The 24,619-nt window shown below is 37.1% G+C and overlaps 1 protein-coding gene across 2 annotated transcripts in view; it reads right to left on the reverse strand.

Moving 5' to 3' along the window:
* Nucleotides 1-2,743: 2,743 nt before the first annotated feature.
* slc38a3b (solute carrier family 38 member 3b) overlaps nt 2,744-24,619 on the reverse strand; it is a 31,908-nt gene continuing 10,032 nt past the window's right edge. Inside the window, exons 2-17 of one of the 2 annotated variants that reach the window (XM_080891143.1) lie at nt 24,223-24,388; nt 23,843-23,863; nt 23,599-23,680; nt 23,363-23,478; nt 20,636-20,709; nt 20,008-20,100; nt 18,437-18,518; nt 9,323-9,405; nt 7,760-7,818; nt 7,224-7,397; nt 6,967-7,046; nt 6,784-6,884; nt 6,062-6,186; nt 5,825-5,969; nt 4,772-4,875; nt 2,744-4,682 (exon numbers count right to left, since the gene is read on the reverse strand). In XM_080891143.1, coding sequence (XP_080747269.1) covers nt 4,578-4,682; nt 4,772-4,875; nt 5,825-5,969; nt 6,062-6,186; nt 6,784-6,884; nt 6,967-7,046; nt 7,224-7,397; nt 7,760-7,818; nt 9,323-9,405; nt 18,437-18,518; nt 20,008-20,100; nt 20,636-20,709; nt 23,363-23,478; nt 23,599-23,680; nt 23,843-23,863; nt 24,223-24,326 — 1,548 coding nt within the window. In that variant the 5' untranslated portion in view covers nt 24,327-24,388 and the 3' untranslated portion in view covers nt 2,744-4,577. The remainder of the gene's footprint in view (nt 4,683-4,771; nt 4,876-5,824; nt 5,970-6,061; nt 6,187-6,783; nt 6,885-6,966; nt 7,047-7,223; nt 7,398-7,759; nt 7,819-9,322; nt 9,406-18,436; nt 18,519-20,007; nt 20,101-20,635; nt 20,710-23,362; nt 23,479-23,598; nt 23,681-23,842; nt 23,864-24,222; nt 24,389-24,619) is intronic. The other variant, XM_080891144.1, reaches the window with a different exon arrangement.

The raw sequence follows: 24,619 nt of genomic DNA on the forward strand, positions 1-24,619 counted from the left end.
TCTAATCTTCTAAGAGTGAAAAAACATGGCTACTTATATTTATTTGACATGAGAGACACGTTCTTTATTTTAACAATATTTTCACAGCACAATAAAGGAATGGGGCATTTAAAAATAATAAATAATCTTGAACTATACCAGCTCACAGTAGGCTTATTACAGCCATTTTACCAGTCTTGGCTTTTGTTCTCTTGTAAAAAAAATAAATCAAACATTTTATTGCTGGGTTCTAATGTACCATTTAACTGCAGGGCCCTTGCTACTGCTGTAATGTCTTTAGTCTGAGTCAATATAGATGATATTCTGTTGAGTTCATTTCTATAGTACTTAAATGTAACGTTAGCTTGAGCATTCAGAAATACACAGACCTGTGCCGGTCTAAATAAAATTCTTAATGTGTTACAGTAAAAACCAGCAGTATGTTGACATAATGAAGTCAGCAGCGGCGGCTCATGATGACAAACAGTTTCATAGGAAAACTGAGCAGTTAAAATGATAAGCTTGTCTTTAAAACAGCCTGAACACCTTTAAAAAACAGAGGTTCCGGGATTCCAATATTGGTAAGATCTACAGTCAAATGCAAAAGTTTTTTTTATGTATTTATGTTTTGCTTCCAACTATGTACAGCAAATGAACAGTATTTAAATGTAATGTCCTTAAGAAATAGGGGAAAAAAATCTAGCAAAGACCTGACCCAGGACCTGAGAGATGCATCTGGCCCTGTAGTTGATCTAGTTAGTGTTCACTGAAACCTCATCAGAAATATTTTGATGCATGCTCAATCATCCAGGTAAGGAAAACCCAAAAGGCTGATTCTGTTCATCTGGACGCAGCATTTCCAGTACTTACTTCTGCAGACACGTCACTTGGATGAGTGACAAAATGTTTCTCCCACTTAAAAACACTACATCCAGATGAACAGAATCAACCTTTTGGGACTGGTCAGCAATGGTCTCAGTAGAAGGTTGGCCGTCAAGAATCCATTCTTAAACAAAGACAACAAGGAGAAAAGGCTGATGCATGACAAATTACTGAACAACTGGACTAAAAATCAGCGGCAACAGGTCTTACAGAGTGAAAATTGAAAATTTGAAAATGTTGGTTCAAATTGTTGTCAGTATGTGCAGATGAGTTCAAGAGAGAGGTCCAACAGTGAGTGTTCACAGTCATCCGGGAAACACAGTGGAGATTCTGTCATGGTCGGAGCTGCATGTCAGCTAGTAATGTTGGGGATGGAATTATGCATTCAAAAAAGTCCAACAGATTTCGATCCACCACGCAGTACCATCTGGAAAGGATCTCATTTATTTTTCAGCATGACAGCGATCTGAAGCATATTGCCAGTGCAATACAAACAGACCAAGATAGCAAAACACACGATGAGGCACTAACAGTCATAGATGCCACCAATCACCAAAAGCCCAGATTTTAACATTACTTAAGTAGTGCGGGATCATCTTGACAGAGAATGCATTTTCCTAGCAATATAAAAAAGAAATGAAGAATGACTCAAGGCTTGCACATATTATTGTATTAATATCTATCAAATACTAAAATTGCCTACAAATTAAGAGCAGTACATAGTAAAAGAAAAAAAAAAACAGAAACACACACTGTCCAAATAACAATTTGTTTGAGTCAAGGGGTAAATGAGGCCAAGAAAGACAATCTAAAAACATCTACAATTATTTTATTGGCAAACTAAAATTGTTCAGCTATTTACACTTTACAAGCTACTGTAAATATGCAACACAAATATAAAAGGCATACATTTATATACATTATTTATATAAAGTCACCAAAGTCCAGAGGCATTGTTATCTACTTGTAGCGACGTTATAATTAACTTCTTGAACTACAGCTCTAGTAACATATCACATAGATTTTCTTACATACATGATGGATTAACATTTGATATCATGTGGTGGCACATGTTTAAAAGCTATAGCATTTTAAAGCAGTAGGTAGTCAGTTGTTATTTTGGCAAGATCCCTTAAAGTAACCCCAAGATCCCTTTAGTAACTTTGGTTACTGAACTTGATGAGACTAAACCTCCAATAACACTACAAGGAGCACAGCAAGTAAATGTGACAAAGCAATACTGAAAAGGATACTGGATATTTCTTCTGCTCATGATTAGTCTGAAAAAAAAAACCCAACTTAACCTGGAGTCAAAACTGCTACAAAAAACAGAAAATAGAGTTATATATAAATAAACTGAGAATTTGTCCTTGACTTTTCTAAAGTCTGGGAGTTGTTACACAATATAAAACCATCTTTGGGTAGAAGTATTTGTCATAAGCTTTTCTCACTTTTGACCATGAGAAAATTTTCCATTGGTTTAAAAGCTGTGAATTTATGGTTTATATTCATATATATTACATAATGTAAAGCCCCTGTAGTCTGTGAAAGCATACTCCTATGTAGTTAGTCATACCCGTTATGGGTGTTGAGATCACTTTAAGCCAAAACTTGGGAGGTATTCCTCAACACACATGAATTAAACTAAAAAAAAAAGTCTTCTCTCTCTGAGCGTAATGACAGTAATCGTAATAGTCTGAGGGTTTTTTTTTTAAGAACGACTTTTTAACACGTAACACAAAACCGATTGGGACTTCAGTACGCTTCACTATAAGATGCCAAATGCACAGTTATTACTTAACATCTCTATGTGACAGTGCTGGAAGGCAAATCTCTGCTCACTACACCAAATACAGAACAGACTTGACATCATGCAAAAAGATTAACTTCATGTTTATGGCCAACAAGACCAAGCAAATTACTATCAACTAGTGAAGCAATGATAATGCGACAGAATAACAAAAGCATCATCATCACATCGATCTATCAAATTAACTCATTTTAATTTTACAGATTTCCAGCAGGCAGAGCCAAACAACAACAACAACAACAACAAAAAAACCCAACAACTCAGAGGTCAGAGGTCAGAGGTCCAAACTGAATTACAACTAGAAACTACATTTTCTTCATTTTTACCTAGTGGCATCTAGCAATGGATGACGTTTTGGTTTTATTTGCTTATTTTTTTTTAGATATATACATCGTGTCTATACATTTGTTTATAAAATTCCTATTAAACCCTGGGTACAACCAAACTATTTACATGGCCTTTATTTATGCATTTGGAATCTGGGCAAATACATCCTTTAAATTTTAACCATGGGTGATTAAAAGTGAGCGAATAGTTGGGACAGTTTGGGAAGATGAACATTCTCTTTGATGCTGCTTAAAATTAAACGAGATCATCACCAGTTTTACGTCTTACGATAAATATAAAAGTAGAGCTACTTAGCTGTTATCTTAGCTGAGCAAAAAGACTGGAAACTGGACATAACATGCTCATTACTGGGCTTTAAACATTCATGTAGGTGTTCTTTTTTATCCATGAAAAGCGTGGCACTTGTTTAGATTTATTTTTTTTAAACCCAGTCATCATCCAACTTGTAAATTGTAGTGATGTGGTAGAGTAAAGAAATTATTTCTGAAACCCTCGAAGAAGGAATAAAATAAGGTAAATAAACTTCTACAAAGTGTTAAAGTAAACTTGAACTCTTTATATTAAGGGTCACAGTTGGCTTATATGCACTACAAAAGCATTAAAAAGGCATTTCTTTATCAAACACTTTACATTTTAACAAACAAGTGAAATATTATTTGTGTGAATTATCTCTGTATCATGATTATTGGTTTCATTGTATAAAGTAGAATTAAATATATTTCATTTGAAATTAAAAACATGTTTCTGGTAGTTAGCTAAATAAATATAAACTCTTGCTTTCATCGTATCTTTGTGTGCTTTTTGTTAAATGCTAAAAGGCACCCAGGTTTTTGAATAAAATTTGTTGATTTATGCATATGAAACAAACAATACATACACATAATTAAATGTCAGCCATGCTCTAAGGCTTTAAAACACCTCACTATATAATATTACATAATAATGATGAGAATGAACAGTTCAGATCGCTGCTGGTGCAGGTTGAAATAATCTGTTTTCTTCTGTGCATTTAATGGAAAATAACTAATATTACATAAAAAATATGTTATTTTACTGTCTCTTGTTTATACTTTATCTTAATTTGTTTCCTTTCATACTGTCAATCATACTGTCTTTCTCTGTACAGTACCAGCTGCAGCTGTTTGTGTGTGTGAGTAAAGGGAAAACAACAGGGAAAGACAATTTCACTATCATCCCTGCATCCTTGGATGTTATCGCACTAACACAGGGTAACAAAAAAACAAAACAGAACAACAACCCTGTTCATTCGTAATTATTCAAATAAAATTTTACACTCTGTTAACTTAAATAATAAAATATTGAAATGAATGGATTTTGTACAGATACATGTTAAATTACAGTCAGAAAGTGACATTGATTTCCAAGAGTGATTCCTTTCTACCCACATACTATACTGGGTGTTTTACACATTTAGAAATCCGGAAGCTGTTCTTAGCAGCCCTGTAGTGTGTTCCTGCTTACTTGACAGTATTTTCTAACCATTGACCGTTTTACAGTATGTACTCCTTCCCTAAGACTACACACAATGAAGCAGCACTTAGTGTCCTCCAACAGCGAGGCCTTCCCCTGTTGTCCAGTCGATAATAATGAAGCTCAGACTCATTACCATGAAGGAGAAACCCAAAGCGGCAAAGCAGGCAGCCTAAGAATGATGGGAAAACATTTTGGACTTAACTATCAAGAAGTTGTAAAATGATGTAACATGCATGGCAAATATTTTCATTGCCTCACCATTATCTTAGGAAGAGAGTTCATGGGTTCATCTTCCTTGGGAACAATGCGGATGTAGAAGACAGCAGGGAAGATGAAAATAAGGCAAGGAGCTGATGTGGCGCCTGAAAAATAAAAAAGCATGCAATGCTGTAATAAAACTTTGATAAGAAAAAAATACACGGGACTCATTATTATTTGTTGATGTTTGTTTTCTGTTTTCTAAATTCTCGATCCATTCGTTCTCCTCCAGGGGGTACAAGTCACTAATCTGACACAGGGCTAACACAGAGAGATAGACACCCAATTTAGAATCACCAATTAATCTAACCGCACTAAGTGCATATCTTTGGACTGTGAGTGGAAGCCGGAGTACCCGGAGATAACCCACACAAACACAGGCAGAACATGTAAACTCCACATAGAAAGGTCCCGGGCAGACAGTGGAGTCAAACTCAGGGCCTTCTTCCTGTGAGGCCACAGTGCTAACCACCGTGTCACTGCTGCCCTTCTGTAAACTTGATTTGTAATTTATACTTTTATTCAGACTTTTTGATTATTTATACAACATATACATGTGCCTAATCCTAATCCCATTCTCCTAATCCCCTCTGTTTTACACGCTAGCACACAAAAAAGCAAAATCTGAAAACAGCTCTATTTATTATATCCTCTATTTTTTCTGCTTCCGTGCATAGATTCAAAAACAGGTAAACTCTGTACGTGAACCCTTGCTTTGAGGAAGTACCCGGTAGTCCCTAAGGTTAATGTTTTATACTTTTACCTGTAACCTATGAAACATGACCTCAGTCTGAAAACAAAGTGGAACAAAAATATTGACTTAAGCTGTCAGTGTGTCCATGACACTGGTCACGTTTTTAACATTTAATATTTGTTTGTGTGTGTATACAAATGGCAACTGAAGTTACCCATAAATCCAACCTATCAGTTCCCTTACTGCCTCTTGGAGATTTAAGCATTATACCCCCTCTTCTTGAGTCTCAGACTCCAGAGCATAAGAAAAGCATTACTGTTTTGATATTATTCCAACTTTACATTCAGTATTATACACACCAATAATGCCGAAGATTCCCAGAATGTTAGGAGCAAATATCACCAACATGTTAATAAAGGTGAGAAGAATGAGAGCGATGGCAATATGACGTAACCAGCTGAAAGATTTGGTGGGAAATATCATCTGCTGGATGGCTCTACGCACCTGTGGGCAAAAAAAATCACATTAGAAACACTATAATGTTACAATATTAATTTAATTATTGAATGAAGACTGAAATAAAATGCATCACTTACTGGGAATAGCACAATGGGGACTGTCAGTGTTACAGCAGTAAGGACAGCCACTCGCACACACAGGATCAAAGTGTCGTAAGGATCAATCCGGCTGTATGTGTGCAGTAGTTCAGTCTCCACATTGCCTACAGAAATATCAACATAAACTAGTTTAGCTGCGCATGAGCTCATTACTCAGCAACTGTGGACAGCATACCATGACAAACAATCTCCACAAGAGGGCGCTTGGGTTCCATGTAACACAGTAGAGGCAAATTCTGTAAAGGATGGAATCATTAAACAAAACAAAACAAAACAAAACCCCTGATTAGAAAATCTGTCTACAGAGACTCAATTTTTCCATGAAAAAGGTTACTACGCTTTTATAGAAACCACATTAGATCGTCTGGATGATGGCACTTAATAGCTAATACACAATAACTAACAATTAACAACAAGGAAAAGCTATTCCTTTGCGAGGAAAATGATTTTTATTTTTATTTTTTGCAAGATTTGTAAAGTATAATGAACATTTTAACACTGTATCTGAGTTGCCCCTCTAAAAAAAACTAATCTCTCTAGTCAAATATTTTCCAGCCCAAACTAGATTCCTTTTGTCTTACTTAATAATAACAAATATCTATCACTGTTCTGTCCACTTGATATGAACACAGCCATTTGTATTCGTCCGCTGGTACTGAAACACCAATCGTAAAAGAAATGTCAGGGAAAATTGCCCTCACCATAAAAAGTCAGGTAGCCAAAGAGAGCTGCCAGAAAGTACATGGTGTACATGATTAAGATGGAAATGTTGGACACCTTCTGCATCTTCTTCTTTGATGGGCTAAAATCAAAGAGTGGACATTAATGCCACATTTTGCACTGAGATGTTATCAAACATTGCAGGTTACAGATGGGCGACTCACTTGCGTAGCTCAGTGTAGATGGGCAGGACCTCAGGGTGGCAAACAAAAGCGAAAGCCAAAATCGGGATGGTGTATGCTGTCTGTTAAGAGACACATAAACACATGACTGTCTATTATTAGCAGTGCAGTTGAGCTTCCCCGCATACATGTGTGGAAACTAGCAAATACATTTACAGCATCTCAGCATCTCTGGCTTTCAATATTCAAAAGCGATACAGATCCACAGATACAAACGGTTCTTCATCTCAGCCGCCTACCTGTGGGTTGATGGTGAACATGCGTGGGGTGCAGTGGGAGTCATCATCCTCGTGAACCACACCGTTGTTGTACTCATGGATATGGACTGAATCGTTCAAGCTGAGGTGGGAAGCGGTACCATTCACTGAGAACTCCTCAAAGGGGCAGGGAATCTGAAACTTCTTGAAGATGACCTGCAAATGTGGCAACATGTGGAAGAACAAACAGGAATATCATGAAAAATAAGGATAAGGTGATATGTCAGTCATTAAAAAAACATCCTCCAGTTATCAACAACTACTTAGAAAAACCATTTCAATCTAGATTAGGGCCACTCAGCCTCTAAGTAGACAGATTTAACTTTGAACCTCTGATGTCTGTATAGTAGCTCTTATATTAGCCTTATCAAACACTGACACATTCCACCAAAAATAGAGACAAGGATGGGAAAGTTAGCAACATAAAGTGTACGCCAGGAAGGCATGCCAGAGCAAAAGAGGCTCTGTGTGCGCAGTGACTGTGATGATGTGCCACTGTGTGTGTTGGACCAACTTACTGCAGTGAGAAAGAACACCATGCAGCTGAGAGAAAACCCGCTGGCGTAGCCAAGGTAACCTGAAAATAAAGAGAACGAGAAAATTCATAACTGCTCCTCAGACTGAATTCATGTGTTGTTTGGAACCACTATTAACTGCATTAGCTTTAGATGCTCCTTGTCATAAATGAAGCTACTGCAATAACATCCTGAAAATGTACAGAGTGACCTCACAGCACTGTGAGGGCAAAGACGGCATGTTTATACTGTGTATTAACGAGCAGAATATGCCGGAATTGAGAGTGCGATTATGTCAGGAGAAATTATTTTTAACTGAACAGCCCGCTGTTTTCACTGTGAGGGGTAGGACAAGAACGCACTAATTGCTTGACTGCAATGTACATACCTTTGCCTTCAAAAATTATTAGATAAGTTGGATTAATTTCAAATAATCTTAACTGATAACTTCTAAGTATAGAAAATATTTCTTGAACACAAACTGGCAAATGCACGAGTTAGATAAATGCACTGCATGAAAACAACCCAAAACTCAAACCCACTACTCTGGAGTATAATGAAAAGGAGCAAAACTACTTTAAAGAAGCTATGTTACAACGAGTAGCTGAATAAAAGGACATTAACTGTTAATACAGACTGTAAACACATAATACTTGTTATGCAGGAACCTTGCCCAGCTGCCATGGAGATCCATTTTAAACAGAAAAAACATTTAATTAAGTTAAAAAAAAAAAAAAATGTAAGTCAAACTGTAAATTTAAGTGAAGACAACATAAATATTTTATATTATTTCACTAGCTATTGATTATTAGTATATTACATATTATATTATTACTTCTTTTTTTTTTTACTCTTAGGGAATTCAAATAATCTATTATTTATATTGGAAAGTTAAGCCCGCTGGTGATGTGTACATGGTCCTGGAAGTCTGGCTAGACTCACAGATCAGTGAATTTGGCTTTTTTATCTGCTTCAAGCTTATCTTTTATCTCTGGTCACTGTGTGTACAGAAAACACCTATTCATTCATCTATATGCAATTGCCCACTCGCTTTAATATTGTGTCAGCAATAAGGTTAAAGTTGCCTTAGTGGTCTGATTCAAAAGAGGATGTTTTTGTTTTTGTTTTCTTTTTTAACAGCAGGGCAACTGTAGGGAGAAAAAACATCATCACTGTCTGATGTATGCATTAGATCACATGTTAGCTGATTCTGATAACGGTTTTGAATGACTGCTGAAAACTCATTTTTATAGGTTAGCTTTCCCTTAATCCTCATCCCTTTATTTTTGGCCATAGTTTACAACTATTTGCTTATATGTCTGAAAGAGCTTCTGACCATATGTTCGATTGTGTGCCTGTTTATGTGTCTGTACATTCGATCGTGCATATTTATCTTTAATATATGGCTTTTATTCAAACTGTGGAGCAATTTGTAGCTGTGACAGTTTTCTAATATCTGTAAAAAGGTATTATTATAGCATGTTCCAACACACTAAAAGCTTTCTTTGGTAAATGGAAGTGGAAAACAGTACTCCCATAACAAAGATATATTTACATTATACTCACCAAGCTGTTTCATTAAAGCAAGGGGCAGGATGATACTGGCAGAGACCATGATGACCAGGTAGTTTCCGTTCAAGTACCACAGACTGTTTGGAGAAAAATCTAGTTTATTTTGGTAAGAGTGTGTGGTGGTAACATATTTCTTCATTCTGTACATGTAGCATAGAGTTAGTGCTGTTTTTGTACTTTTAAAAATGTCAGTGCGGCTAAATCTGTGACACAAGGCTGTTAAAAATCTGTTGGTCCAAATGGCTGATGTACCCCATTTTGTCAGGCCAACAGTAACCTGTTGGGAACACCCTTGGCCGCAAGATTGTGGAAAAAATGTGTCTGCTTATGTTACTCTCGACAGAAGTACTAGAATAGTGTGTTGCATAACTCAGATTATTTATATGACAGGTCACAGTTGCAGTAAAGCAAAACACTATGGTGCCTAAACATCTTAGGACTGAAGAAGTCAGCAAATGTTACCAGTATAAGCTTAAAGTCCCTGTCAGACACTTTATCCTCTCTTTCAAACAGAAAAAAAGACATCAGACAAGTATTAGTGTTCACATTTACAGTCTCCTTCTACAGCTCTGCTAGTTTGTCATCATCAGACATGTCCTCACTCTGAACAAATATCTTGTGAAATTCATTCAAAAAGAAATATCTCTGTTGTGCAACCTCAATAGCTGAGATTACATGTATATGTTTATTCTAAGGACATGTAGACAAATGTTAGTGTTACAGTGGCTTCGTACTTCTGTGTTAAATCTACACCGTGGTATCTGTCATATCTGCAAACCCTGCTGAAACCCTGCACTGTAAACTATCTTGTAACCCACGCCATAACCTACACTGTAACCTGTGTCATAACCTGTTGTTGTTGTTGACACATCCTGTGCAGGTTCAGAGGGTGCAAACCTGCGAAGGTTTATTCTCCAATTGACTAAATAACAGTACTAGTAATTATCAAAATCATTATTTATGGGTTGTTGTTTTTTTTTTTTTTTTTTTTTTCTCTTTTCTCTTTTGAGATCCTCTGAGAAGCCTTTATTCCGGTCATCTTCAGTTGTTGTTTGTTTGTTTTGTCTTCAGCAACTGATGAGCATGCTCTGCTGGATTGAGATCAGGTGAATTATTTCTCCATTGAACAATATATTTGTTGTGAGAAAGTCTTGTGCCACCTTTTACGGGATATTTTGAGTCATTAACCATTTGCACTGTGAAGCACTGTTTAATCAGTTTTACAGCATTTGGCTGAGTCAACCCATGTACATTGCAGAGTTCAGCTGGTCTGGTCTGCTAAGCATGTTGGTGTTGCTGAGCTGGCCATTGCATTTCTGCTTTTCTGCAATGTTTATTTTGGCTTTTTGGCCTAATGACGGCCTCCTTCGGTTGTATGAACATCTCTTTGGACCTCACATTGAGAATTCAAGTGAATAGCTACCAAGTTCAACATTTAGAATCAACTCCAATTTTAACTGCTTCTTAATCAAATGTACAATTACTTTTGAGCCTCTGAAAATGGGGAATTATTCATGTGGGGTTTTAATTCCTAAACAGTTAATCTAATACTTTTTCTTAAGCTCCTAGATTTAAAGTTGAAAAGCTGCTCTTCAGTCACACCTTGATAGATTAATTTATCATCCACTTTGGTGGTGTACATAGGCAGAAATACAAAAAGTATCAAAAAACTTATAGACCTAAATCTATCAGTTTGTATCATATGAGCCAGAGAAACAACTATAATTACCACTGATGGTCCTTGACACGAGAGTGTTTGTTCTCTGTGTGAGTTCTAGTTCTTCTTCTTCTTCTTCTTCTTCTTCTTATTATTATTATTATTATTATTATTATTATTATTATTATTATTATTATTATTATTAAGCCGCCATGTGAAATATGTTTCAAGTCCAAATTAAAAAATAACTCTTAAGGTGATAAATGAATTCAACAAATTGTATCATGCTCAAAATAATGAACAATTACAAAACAAAATAGTGAGCAAACTTGTCTTTGATTCCAGATGGTTTTATGTCTCTGTCTGATTGGGATAGATAGATCGCTTAGAATGTTAATATAATTTTAATATAATTTGCAATATCATCTTCTCATACTTCTCTGTCTCCAAGGTTCATCCATAATTTCATATATTTCGCATATTAAACCGGGACAGCGATAAGGCAGGACACAAGACTAGTTGGGCAGATGATGTGAAAACTTTGCTCTACATTTCACACTAGACGTTGTATGAGACAGGAATCTTACAGTCAATTATTTTCATGAATTTTTCATCTCTCACATAAGCACCACACTTCAAAAAGCAAAAAAAGCTTCACTAGAACTATGCAGCCCACAGGCAACCATCAACCGTGAAACAACTTTCTAACTCTGTGGATCTCTCTTAAAGCAGTAAATATACATCATTCAAGAAGAATTTCAGGGTCACTTCAAAGATGGGGGAATATGTAGGAATATAGATATTCTAATGCTGTTAATTACAAACCTCATGCCTTTTAATTATGCAGATTTGTTCTATAGTAACAACTCAATACAACTCCCAACAGCTTAAACTTTGAATAAATTAGGTGGAAAAAATCACCCTTCAGTTGAGTCATTAGCTGTTGGGGTATTTGTTGAAAATGAGATGATCTTATCTTTTACTGACAGATGCTACTAGTCATTCTTATCAATGTTCTGGGTATTTTGTATCCCTTGTCTTTGGCTGACATGCGATTTCCCTTAAACATCAAGACATTAGAGAGGCACAATGGCTTTAGGTAAAAAACAAACAAGAAAAAATATATTCAATTTGCAGTTGGAAAGGGTCAAGCTAGCCTCCCAGGGTTTCTTTCCACGGGTTGCTTTAACAGATGAAGTCAACCATATACTTTTCCTCACTGTCAGAATTCAACAGAAACCCCTAAAGGAAAGAACAGGTGAAAGGAGTCCCAGGGGAATAGCCTCACTGGCCAAAAAGAATGATCAATTTGACCACTTCATTAGCATGTGTATCTATCCATTTGAGAAAATGTAGTTTTTATGTTCCCAATATTCAGTATAAGCACAGTGTAACATGTGAGTAAACGTGCAGCAATTCTTCATCTCCTGTGCTACAGCTAAACTATTTTAACATGAACAAAAAATTGCATATATCATCAGAAAACATTTCATATGATTCAGTCTAAAATTTGACTTTTTGTAAATCTGTTGATTAAAAGATGAAGAAAATAATTTGAGACTGGAGCTCTAGCTTTAGTAAAATTTTCAACATAGATAAGAATTTTTTAGGGTCTTTGAGATTTCAGTCTTGGAAAAATCTAATAAAGTCCAAAAGGCCTACTTACACCATGGATACAAAGGCCCAGGGAACACATTTTAAAGAGGATGAATATATTTGTCAAACAAACTGACATAAGAATGCTAGCAAAGAGGAACAATAACGTCCACAATTTTCCAGAATGCCACAAACCTAAATTGTATTTGTGACCTTTTAATTGCCTCACCACCTTTACGGGTACACCTTCTATTCTGTTGGCTCAGCAATCATACTATTACTAAGAGACTCACTGCAGCTTTATATTGCTTATAAAGGGAAAATTGCAAGCACTGTGACAGTTTTGTACTCTTCTCCTTGGATTTACATTATCGTTGTCAAGTTCTCAAAAAATAAGTGATTTTACCTGATGTCTGTTTGTATCACTAAGGCTCCGACTGACTAGTGAGTTAAAGTGGAAATCTTGTCATGTTAATGCGTGTTTTGCTTTTTTTAATTAATAGTGTTTTCTAAATAATTATAAGAGATATAATATAAGCAGTGTTGGGTAAGTTACTTTAAATTAGTAACTTAGTTATGTGAGTGCGTGTGTAAAAGCAGCAGGATTTATATTTCAGTTCTGGGGTTGTTTTTTTTTTAAGTTTAATTATAAAAAAAATTTACTGTTGTTATCATCAATTTTTCAAATTTACTATTTTTCAGAAAAAGCAGAAAAAATAGTAAAAGACATTCTTATATTTTATCAAGATACCGAAATACAGTTATTTACCTACCAATCAACTGCGCCTGCTCAAATTTGGGTATAAAAACATTATTTCCTTTTGTTATTTGCCCAAAGAACAGCTCTAAATTTGAGTTTTAAATACGTTTTGCACAGATTACTGAAATATTTGTGTTTTATTGTTTTATGACAGGTGGTCTAATAACTTCTGTATAAATGCTGACACTCAGTTGTCAGGTGTTAGGGTGCAGTTAGAGATGCTGCAGAGAGTCTGACTTCTTTTATGATATAGCTTTTATCGATTTGACACTGTGATCCAGCTGTATAATAAAGGATGGACATAATATATTTAAGTTTTAAAAACATTTATTTGTCTTTAATCACTACTCAAATCATCAGTTATACTAAATGGAATGCAGTGGCATCTATATGACTTTTTTCCAGTGGGACTAATCTATCTAAGCACTTTACAGTGCCTTTTTTATACTTACCGTATCCATACAGCGAGTTATTCTGTGAACTTTAGCGCTTTATCTACCTGGCATCTGCTAAGTGAATATAAATAAATGAATGTGGTGAAACAGCATGTTTATAGTCATTTTACCTGTCTAAACTTAAAACATCAGGAGCTGTAGAGCCAAATGGTACCACACAAACATGCAGTTTAAAGTCAACTGTCTCTTAAATCCTGTGCATAGGAAAGTCTTTGTCCCCTAAAGCCTGTTTCTCACTGCTAAGCCTGTTATTCTTAACCCTGCAAGAAACACAATGAGTAGGATCGGCTGTCTGCCACAGTCCTACATGCTGGAACACAGTGTGATCTATGACACTACCAGTGTTTATTTGTGTATGCATGTGTGCATGCGAATTTGGGCGAGTCACTTAAAAGCAGGGGAAGTTGCACAAATCATAGGTCATGTCTTCTTTGGCCTTTTAGGCGGTAGGTCAAATGAGAGCAGCTTTCACATGCAGGTGCACTTGCACTTGGGACAAGTTCTGTCCAGTCAAGTCTAGAGTTCAAATCCAAGTTCAGTCAAATGAAGTCTTTGGAAGTAGACTGTGTTAGTCTGACTAGCAGTATTTTAACATTTAGCTTCCAAAGTTGCATTAGCAGTGACAATAGTGACAATACAAACAGTTTTGGTTTTCTCTCCCTCAAAATTAGTTTTTGATTTAACTTTCACTGTTCTCATAGAGTGACAACCCTAGGTTGGATTAACAGATTTTTTTATAGAACCGAATGGCAGACAGAAAAAATCAACAAAGTAGCTACTGTTTCCAAATGTCTCAGCCTCTCTGCATTTGAACATGATGGACATCACTGGACCCTTTATATTTTGCCCAAAAAAACTTTCCCATACCCTACATAAAACAACACCAACCAATTCAGATCTACTTTAGCACTGGCACAAACTACTTAAACTCAGGCAGAGTGAAAGGCACTTGGCTGTCTCTCCACCACACGATAGCTTTCTAATTCAAGAGCCACTAGTCATAAATAAAACTGCAGACCCACTACACACCCCTCATTCCTCTTAGTTGCTGTGACGCCATGAATTTGGACAACAAGGTTCATCGAGTGGACATGAACACAGTGTGCCTCCGTTGCTAAAGGGCTGGCCCTGAGCTGACCTATCCTCAGCCTCAGAATTTGGCACCCCATTTTACACCACCTGCTGCTGTCATTTATGTGTGTGTGTGTGTGTGTGTGTGCAAGACATGTAGAGCAGTTACAGAGCTCAATACATCTATTTCATTTGGCTATAAGCGTTTAACGTAGGTGGCAAGTAGGTTGAGAACTACGAGAGAACTGCTGTTGTCATGTGGGTTTAGGTCAGGGGTCAGCAACCCTAAGGGTTAACTGATGGCACGGCCATAGCTGGACTGGCCATCGGGCGTACTAGGCATTTGCTCGGTGGCCCGATTATCTTTTTTTTTGTAACGGTATAAACAATGAAAGGTGGTGGATTGGCCAGATGCTGGCCGGTGTGTAAAAATAACTCAGTTGTTTGGAGGTGGCTATGGCGGAGCTTCCACAGATTCAGTAAAATTAACAAGTGGTGGAGGCCAGCAGGTGGATGAGGGAGAGGGGAGGCAGGAGGAGAGACCCGAGGCAGCCGCCGGTCCGAGTGTCAGGTGAACTGAACTTCAGCTAAGAAGTTATGACCTGCAGTCTATCTGGGTCAGATATAAACCAAGTTTAGTTTATTTTCGTTGTGCTGACCTTTTACAGTCAGTTACAATAACCCGTACTCCGTACTAGCTAGCATGACGGAGTTTCTATACAGCTGGGTGGGTGCTATGATGTTACTGATGTTGAACTTTATTTTATTCATAAGGTTAGTTAGTAGAGTTGCCAACCTTCCCGTAAAAAGACGGAATCGTCCCGTATTCAGAGAAAATATTACGCGTTTGGTGTTGAGCTGAGAAGGGACGCAGTTTGTCCTGGACTTCAGCTAGGATGGAAAAAGACACAAAGCTGGAGTTGCCTCTTCTTCTCTCATTCTCTCCCCCTCCCTCTCCTGTTGCTATTTTAATCATGAAACTGATCAATGATCAGCTGATCGGCTTTTCTCTCTTGTTTGTTTATCTCCCACTTTGCGCCAGAAAGAGGAAACCAGCGGATGTTGCGCTAAACAACAGCAGCACGTTTAAGCTTGATCAGCTGTTGTTAAAATTTATTTAATATTAATTTCTAGTATCAGCTGATGTTTGCTGGAGCCACAGCTGTAAACCTGCTGGTCATGATATGGTTTGGTTATGTGATGAGAGGGAAACATGAAGATGAAACCAGGAGATGTCCTTACTGAATCATCAGAGCTGTGATGGAGAAACAGGTTTAACTTTTAGGTGACATGAATGAGTTGAAGGGAAGTTATGAACTGTTTCTGAGTGACAAATAACACCAGGATTCTTTTTTTTTATGTAGCTGACAGCTGGTAACTGTGCAGGGGTGGATCTGGCAAAGTTTTGGCAGGAGGGCCAGGTTGGGCATTAACAGGGAAAGGGGGGCACAAAGAAATACTTTCTTATTCTCTTTTAAAATGTCAGGCTGCTATTAAATAATTATCTGAAGCTTACAACCAAAGTTTTTATCTGATGTAAAATGTATAGAAATCATACATATACCAACAAGACTGTACATCACTGTCACCACAGTGTTTGCTTTCATTCAAAGTCTTTATAGCTTTAATACCTGGTGGGCCGGTCTCTAGTCAAAATGCCTGTTTTTTTGTCCCAATCCAGCCCTGGGCACGACACGCAGTGAATTAATCTGAGAAGGTGCATTAAAAAATAAATGGCCACGTCAACGATGCACATCGGAAATCAACTCACATAGATACATTAGTTGTGCCACTTCTTAATGATAGTATCTTAGCTAACAACCCCAACTACCAGATTCAACTTGTAATTGGCTAAAAATAACTTAGCCTATCGGTGAGAGGGACGTTGTTACCTTTCCACATTCCGACACTTCAAAAGCTTCAGGAGCTTTCCACTCAGCATCAGCACCAGGGAAATACACGAATGCATCCGTAGACTCGAGACAGAATTCACAATGCGTTTTTGGGACTTTCAGGTGTATGGACCAATGTTTTATTTTCTGATCAAACCAGAAATCTTTAATGAGCAGCTAGATTTGTCTCGCATTAGCTGGCTGAGTTAATGCCAGTTAATGCAACATCGAAGCAGCTGGAATCCACAGCTGTGCGTGTTCATGGAGCTTGCATTTTCACCTGCTGGACATCACTACCTGACAAGTTTAACTGTCTTCAGAACATTGCAGAGGCCTTATTGACAGTATTTGGCTCTACATATCTGTGTGAACAGATTTTCTCTCACATGAGTGTCCTCGGGTAGCCGTCTGAATGCTGGACACTCGGAGACCTCTGTCTCTGAGTGGGAGGCCAGAGATCACACTAACATGTGTGTCTCTGTATTAACAGACATGCCATATTGGCTTAGTTTATTTTTGTTATCATTGTTGTGAGGAGACCATAAATAGCATTTGCATTTTCTGTTGTACAGTTCATTTGCTGTTATGGAGTTCTTGTTATGGATAAAAAGTTTTTGTTTCAAAACAGCTGATAACTATTCGCTGATACCTGCCAACATCTGCAAACTAATATCATTCTATAAAGTGGTTCTATATATTGTGTAGCTGTTAATATAGAGTGTTATTAAATTTATTGCTAATGCAATCATATGGCACACTGACTTCTGAGGAAATTTTAGATGGCACTCACCATCAGAAAGGTTGCCTACCCCTGGTTTAGGTTGTCTCAGTTGGTTTTAATCTTAATCTTAAGACTTAATAATGTTGAGGTCAGGATTCTGGATTGCCACACTATGTGTTGCAAGACCCCTTACAACCGAAGGTCTTTTTTTATGACTTTAAATATTTGAAGCACCTACGACTTGAACAATTATGTAATTATGAGTCCATGCATCATTCATTCCCTTCTGCTTATTGAATACAAGGTCATGGGGCGGCTGGAGTCTATCCAAGCAAGAGGAAAATTCCACTAAAATACACAAACGAGCAACAATTGGAACAAGCCCCATGCTTAGATGAAAATCTTGTGTCAAGCCCATTTAACTCAGAAGGTCTGCACATTATGCCCTGACATGTGTAATCCTGCTAGTTGGCATTATATAAATAAAACTAAATTGAACTGAATAAAGTATTCTGTTGAGTATCTTGAGCTATTGAATATCTGCCCTCAGACCGTCTAGGCTGCAGCACATAAGTATTATAGCTGCAATCCATTTTGAGCACAAGGTTTTTTTAGATTTAAACAGACAGCTGGAATCTACTTCAGTCCTCCGTGGCCTTATGCAGACCGTGTCTCTGGCATAACTCTGACGTGGACAGTGCTTGCCTCTACAAGCTGACAGTAGTGAGGATTGATGTTGTGTGCTTTAGTATCAGATGCCCTTCCTTCATGTCCTTCCTGTTGTTCAGCCAATTCCAGGCTCCCATTCTCATTACACCCCCAAACCAACTGACTCAGTAAATGCTGCAAACTGGGCCAGGCCCCATGACCCTGCACACAGTGTCTCAGCTCTGGGTCAACAACAGGCAAGACTCATGTGCTCATGTACTGAAAAGGACATAAATGACAAGACTCACTCGCTGTTGGGCTCAACCTTCAGGAAAGCTTGGATGACCAGCGGTAACTCGGATTTAACAATGTAAAGGTAGCTGGACATAGCTGTAACAAGACAAGACAGGGGAAATGTAACATGTGGTGAAGTAAACCACAGTGCAAGTACACACGCTAACCAAACAGACATCAGAAAAACAATGACACAAGTACACTTATCACATCATGTTTACATAGGTGACACAGCCGTCGCTACTACTGTGGACACTGTGGTCGCGTCCTTTGTACTTTTGGGAAATTGGATGTTTTACAAATTTTTACTACTTTCAGTATTTATCGTTGGCACCAAAACTTTATTGCTTTGAAACAGGTTTAAGATTATAACTTAGCTGAGCTGGGACGATAGACTCTGTTACCTTTCAAGCAAAAATGTGTATTTGTTGAAAAATAAGGTCAGTTTTCCAATGACAATTATGCTATGTAGCTTCTTTACAGTGCAATTGTTATACCTATGAGTAATATCTGCAACTGTTTTGGTTAGAAGAAGCAGGTGAAGTTAGTGGTAGTGAGTGGTATGACTGATCACAGTGACATGCTTATGCGTTTACAGCTTGCATTAACATATTTTCCCCTTTTCAGTTATCTGGATACAGATCGTACCAGATCTTACCACGTAGTAGCAGCAAACTAGTTATGAAATCAGTATGGGTTTATCTCAATTATGGACTAATTTAGAGCTTAAGAAGTTTTGCGAGGCACATTAAAATCACATTAAATCACATCACACTAAAACATATAATCAAGCTCTCCTACAATAAATAATTAAGTACAAGATAGAGCTGAAAAATGCATTTGAGAACATTTTTAAAGTCAAGTTTAAAGAAAGAGTGAAAAAAACAAAACAAAAAAACATCAATGACTGTGATAATCTAAGGTGACTTTCACAGATAATTTTCATGTCTTGACTCTGGTCTTAGGAAACGCCACTGTTGCCCGATGACACTCACAGGACTGACTGCTTCAGTTTCACTTGATGAAATGTTTTTTTGTTGTAGGCCATGAAATGCTTTAAATGTAATCATCAAATGTAATCTTACAATCAGTACCAAAGCTAATCGTTAGTGAAGAAAGGAAAGCAGCATTATCTTTTTGAGTCTGTTAGTAATCAAGCAGCTCCATTTTCAATTCTGAAATCAACAGGGTAAACTGTGGCTTTTTTCTTAAGAAGCTGGGTTGAGTAGTTCATGCTTAAGGAAGAAGGTATGACCTAGTTTGTCTCAACAACTCTCTGGTCAGTAAGAAGAGCAAATCTTTTTAATGTCAAAATCACAAGGAATACAGCTACTTATAAGCAGCTACTTCATTGTTAATACTCTATCATATCCCAAACTTATAAATAGGACCAAAAGCCAAAGTAATACTAATGGCTTATTTGACTATAGTTATAGGGTCTTTACCGTACAGTATAAGGCACCTTGAAGTGATTTGGTGCAATAAGCATATAACAGAATTGAATTGAAGTGAAATCAGTTTATAGCTTCAGGCCAGTGGAAGAACACATGAGCGAACATGTTCCAAACCTACACTGTCTCCTCACCTCCAATATTTTGCAGGGTGATTGCTGTGCCAGCAGCTATTTTTCCAAGATTGCCAAAGGCCCTGTACCCCAGCTGTTCATAAGCTCGGATTCCTGTAAGCAGATTACAAACAATCACAAATTTAGTTATATTTGCTATGATCTCTGTCCAAGGAACACAACGAGACGCTTTCAGAGGGGTTGACAAATGACTGCACAACTTAGATAAATAGAGAGTACGCTGACATGACTTTTTTTCTAGTTTTAAAATTTGCCTAGACAATTTTAACTCAGCGAAACCTCAAATTACAGAATAAAAAAACAAAACAAAATGTCTTTATTTAATGAGACAGGGCATTACACAAGTCGCGATGACTGAAAATCAAATCCTTCTATACAAAATTGACTTTTAAAAATACATTTAAATTATGAATACTTTATTTGTTGATAAAGTTTTTTTTCACATAACCTTTTTTTCAGTCAAGCACTCTTTGACATTAAGCGGTTTTTGATCTTTTTAACTTTATAAGCTGTCCTTTTCTAATGGCAACCACAATAGCAATCTCCAGGGGATTTTCGATGTGAGAACTTTACAACATGTAATTGTACCATTTCTTTTCAAAACACTGAGAAATGACACAATGCTTACCCACAATGCCTGAGGATTTGAGCATCAGATGAATAGAGTAGCATGACAGAGCTGCTACCGCAGTCAGAAGAAACCTGTGACAAAAAACAAAAGTCACACACTCGTTATTTTCTATACCACTATTATCCTGAAATTTGTTTTTTGATTCATGATATTTTGTGGTCATAAATTAGCACTGACTGCATCAGCTGATTGTGCCGCACAGTACATATGACCACACAAGAAAAAATCCGTTTCTGACTCCAGGTTTTTTATTTCGGTAAACCACCTGTCACCTGTCTCAAACCCGCTCTCCATACTAATCTCATTCATAAAGTGCTTTACAAATCCAAGCATTATGGCTAACAGGTGGATTTTCCAGTTTGAGTGAAGCTAACCAAACAATGAAGAACCACTTACTGCTTTAGAGACAGAGAGTGACAGCTGGACAGCATTACCTCACTTTTAACATAAAACTCATTGATATAGCCAAGGGCAGGACAAAAGTGAAAAACTGATGTTTTTTATATTTCATTTTATTTTACTGTTCTTATTTTAGGCTCCAGCACCCCCCGCGACCCTGAAAAGGATAGGCGGAAGCGACTGGGTGGATGGATGTCCTTATTTTCTCCTGAGTTATTAGTTTTGTTAGCTAACATAAACTAATGTAAGTCTATTGACCGCAAAAAAACCTACCACATGATGTCACGTTCTCTACTGGCACAAGATGGCAATAAACATGTTTTAAAAACTTGAACTTTCAGAATCCCGAAGGATTAAGCACTTATTTCTTAAATCCAGCTACACAGGCAGTGTTACATCTGTCAGCTTTTCATGATGTAAATTAGCCTTTATATGTGAAGTGTTTATATCAACTTTAATTGCAACTGTTTAAAATACTTATTCCAGCCAGATCTATAAACCTTGCAGTATCATGTATTTTCAGTAGTATTTTTTCAGTCTGGATAGATGTTTCAGTGGCTGAAACACCTGTTCTAGCATTAATGTGGTTATAATACAGACATCTATAAACATACTTATTTTGCTGTACTTATTTATTCCTTTTTTCTTCTGTATGTGTTAAATTTGGCTTGATGTAATATTACATTCTAACTATATTTGTGCTAATCATACATTATACAGTTCTAATGCAAGTACTAATAGGAAGATTCCATAAGGCTATAGGTTCCTTCAGTACAAGAGCTACTCTGTATAAACTAAACTGACTTCCTGCTTTCACCAGATGCTGAGGCCATTTTCTGCTCCAGTCTCACTTCTTTGCAGCTACTTAAACATAAACTACAGTCAGTGGAGACTGTACGGTGGCCCTGAAAGGTCAAACGCAATGCAACTTAACAACACCAGGAAATAGAAAAATGCTGTAAAAGCACGAAAAGTTGAAGTTGAAAAAAACACAGCAGAAATACAAAAAAAAAAAAAAACAACCCACTGTGATCATAAAAAAAATAATGCAAAACTAATGGGGAGATGATAATGTAACTGAGTAGCTGGGGAAGTGACAATGTAGCAGTAAAAAACAAATAGCAAGCATGTATCTAAAGTAATTGTGCAATTAAAACACACATTACCTGCATCCTTTTCTCTCTCACAACACTGAAAAATGCTCTACTCCATTAAATGTATGTGAGTGTAGCCTGTCGCATGCTTTGGTTTTATAAAAAAAGAAAAGAAAAAAGAGAAAGAAGAAAAAAAGAAAAAAAGAGAAAAAAGAGAAAAAAAAGAGAAAAAAAAAACAAAACATAAACTATATGACTAGGAAAACCTGGGTCATGGTCTAACAGCAGCTGTCTGTATGGATGCCTCTATGGGGTCTGGCGGTTCAGTTATTCTGAGCTGTGGCCTTTCTATGGCCTATGTGGCAAGGAGGCTTGGGGCCTAAGAGAGGCAATAAATAAAAGTGAACCAATCTTGGCATATAATGTGTTGCAAGACATTAAGACATATAATAAATCAGTACTATTTATAAATGCACTGAAAAGGCAGATTACTTTGAGAAGTACAACTTAGTTTACCTCCTTTCATTTTAATCACTGCATATCAGTAGAATAGCAAATCTTGAGGTCAGAAAATTGTTGGAAAAAGACTAATTGTTTTTTTTGCTGACAGGTGGGAAGCTGTCATACATTTGTTTGTTCAATATAAATGTGGGGCCAGACAGCATCGCTTAGGATGACTCCTTATACCAAGATCTCTGTGATTCCCTACATCCATGTGAGAATTCCTTTCCTAGGTGAAGATATTTCCTGAGGTCTTCACTGGTTTCTTGGCACTGCCATGAGAACGTAGTTCTAAGAATTAGTCTCAAAATAGTTTTCCATATGCTAGCTCCATAGTGTACTGGTTAACACATTTCCTTAATATACAAAAGATCCCTGTGTTGAGACCAGTAGGGGTTACAAAACCAGCCTCAAGAGGTCACAAGCCAGTCTGCTCCCATTTGGGAGTATTAATGGGAGAATTGTGCCAGAAAAGACATCCAGTGTAAAATATGTAGATCCATCCATAAGGGAGGCACTGAAACTACCTGCTACAGAACTTTCTATATGCTGATAGATATAGTCTTTTCTTTTGACAGTGCAAGAATAGACTGTCCCCATACAGTAAAAGCTATTGTACGAGGCTTGAAATAATGATTGTATCAATCTAATTAATGATAAAAGGTGAACAAGTATCCTCCTCCAAAAGGAATGTTTAAGACAATATTTGTTTTAAAACTCATTTACTCACCAAAAAAGGAGTATCCCAGTGTTGGCCATGGCATAAGCTAAACCCAGGATTCCACTACCCATAATAGCATTGCCCAAGTTGAAGACCGACATGCCAAAAGACGTCTTTCCTTCAAACTGTAAATGCAATATAAATAAATAAATAAAAAACAGAGTATACATTAAATGCCAATTTAAGATAAAACCTAACGTTGTTACCTATGTTATATAGCTATAATTGTTGGGTTTCTCACTTACATCTGTGAAACGTATGGGTTTCTTTCCGCCTTCGTTGGGCAAAAATTCCTCGTTCTCCAGTCCATCATCAGGCTCTTCATATCTAGAGGCCAGATTTGCAGGTGTTAATTGATGGCATTTCCATCCACCACTGAGAAAGTGAGCAAACATCGTCTGCAGACTCTAGCAAATCATGTGCTTTGAAGGTGACGTAATGAGCAAATATGTAGCTGAAAACCCTTGACGTAAATCTCTGCAAACATACCTGACTGTTTGAGTGCCATTTCTGTATAAGGATCCACCAGTTGAGGCGAGCACAAAAACAAGGTAAACATGCATTTAAAAAAGCAAATATTATTTATGAAGTTATACTTTATGTGGTTCACCACATCTGTTATCTTGTTCATCATTTTCAATGTTAATGGAGAATTATCATAGTGGCAACAGTAAGCAAAAACAAATCAAACATCTGCTTTTAGCTTTAGCAGTGACATTTGAATTTAAAAGAATATTGGTTAATTGGATTTATGAGATTGTGGCTTTCACACAAGTATAACTAGAGAAAGACGAAAAGGAAAGCGTAAAAAATACTTGCTTCAAGCTGTATTAAACAAAGGCAGCCATTCATAAGGAAAGAATACTCACTGATCCTCATCTAGCATTGTTTTCAATGGCACACCCACATCATCGCCGAGGTCATGACTTTTCCCGTTTGATAATATGTTCATCTCTGATTGAGAAGGCTCCATAATTCAAGCTCTGTTTGGTGTATGCGTTCGATTAAAGCAGTTCTTATGAGTGACTTGAATATCTAGGGCAGAGGTGGAAAGAACATGAGTCAGATAACATATCAGACAAGAGGCCTTATTTGTTTTGGATAAACCATTTCATAAAGACAATGTACACTTAACATGCTTAATGGCCCTCAAGACATGTGGTTTCAGCCAGCCTGTTGTAGACAATCAGCTACTTTTTAATGCTTGTGGAAACACAAGCTTTCTCTAAAAGTTCATAGACTTTTGATTAGTCCATGTGAAAAATA

The sequence above is a fragment of the Rhamphochromis sp. 'chilingali' genome (assembly GCF_963969265.1).
Source record: "Rhamphochromis sp. 'chilingali' genome assembly, chromosome: 9".
Taxonomy (NCBI): Eukaryota; Metazoa; Chordata; class Actinopteri; order Cichliformes; family Cichlidae; genus Rhamphochromis; species Rhamphochromis sp. 'chilingali'.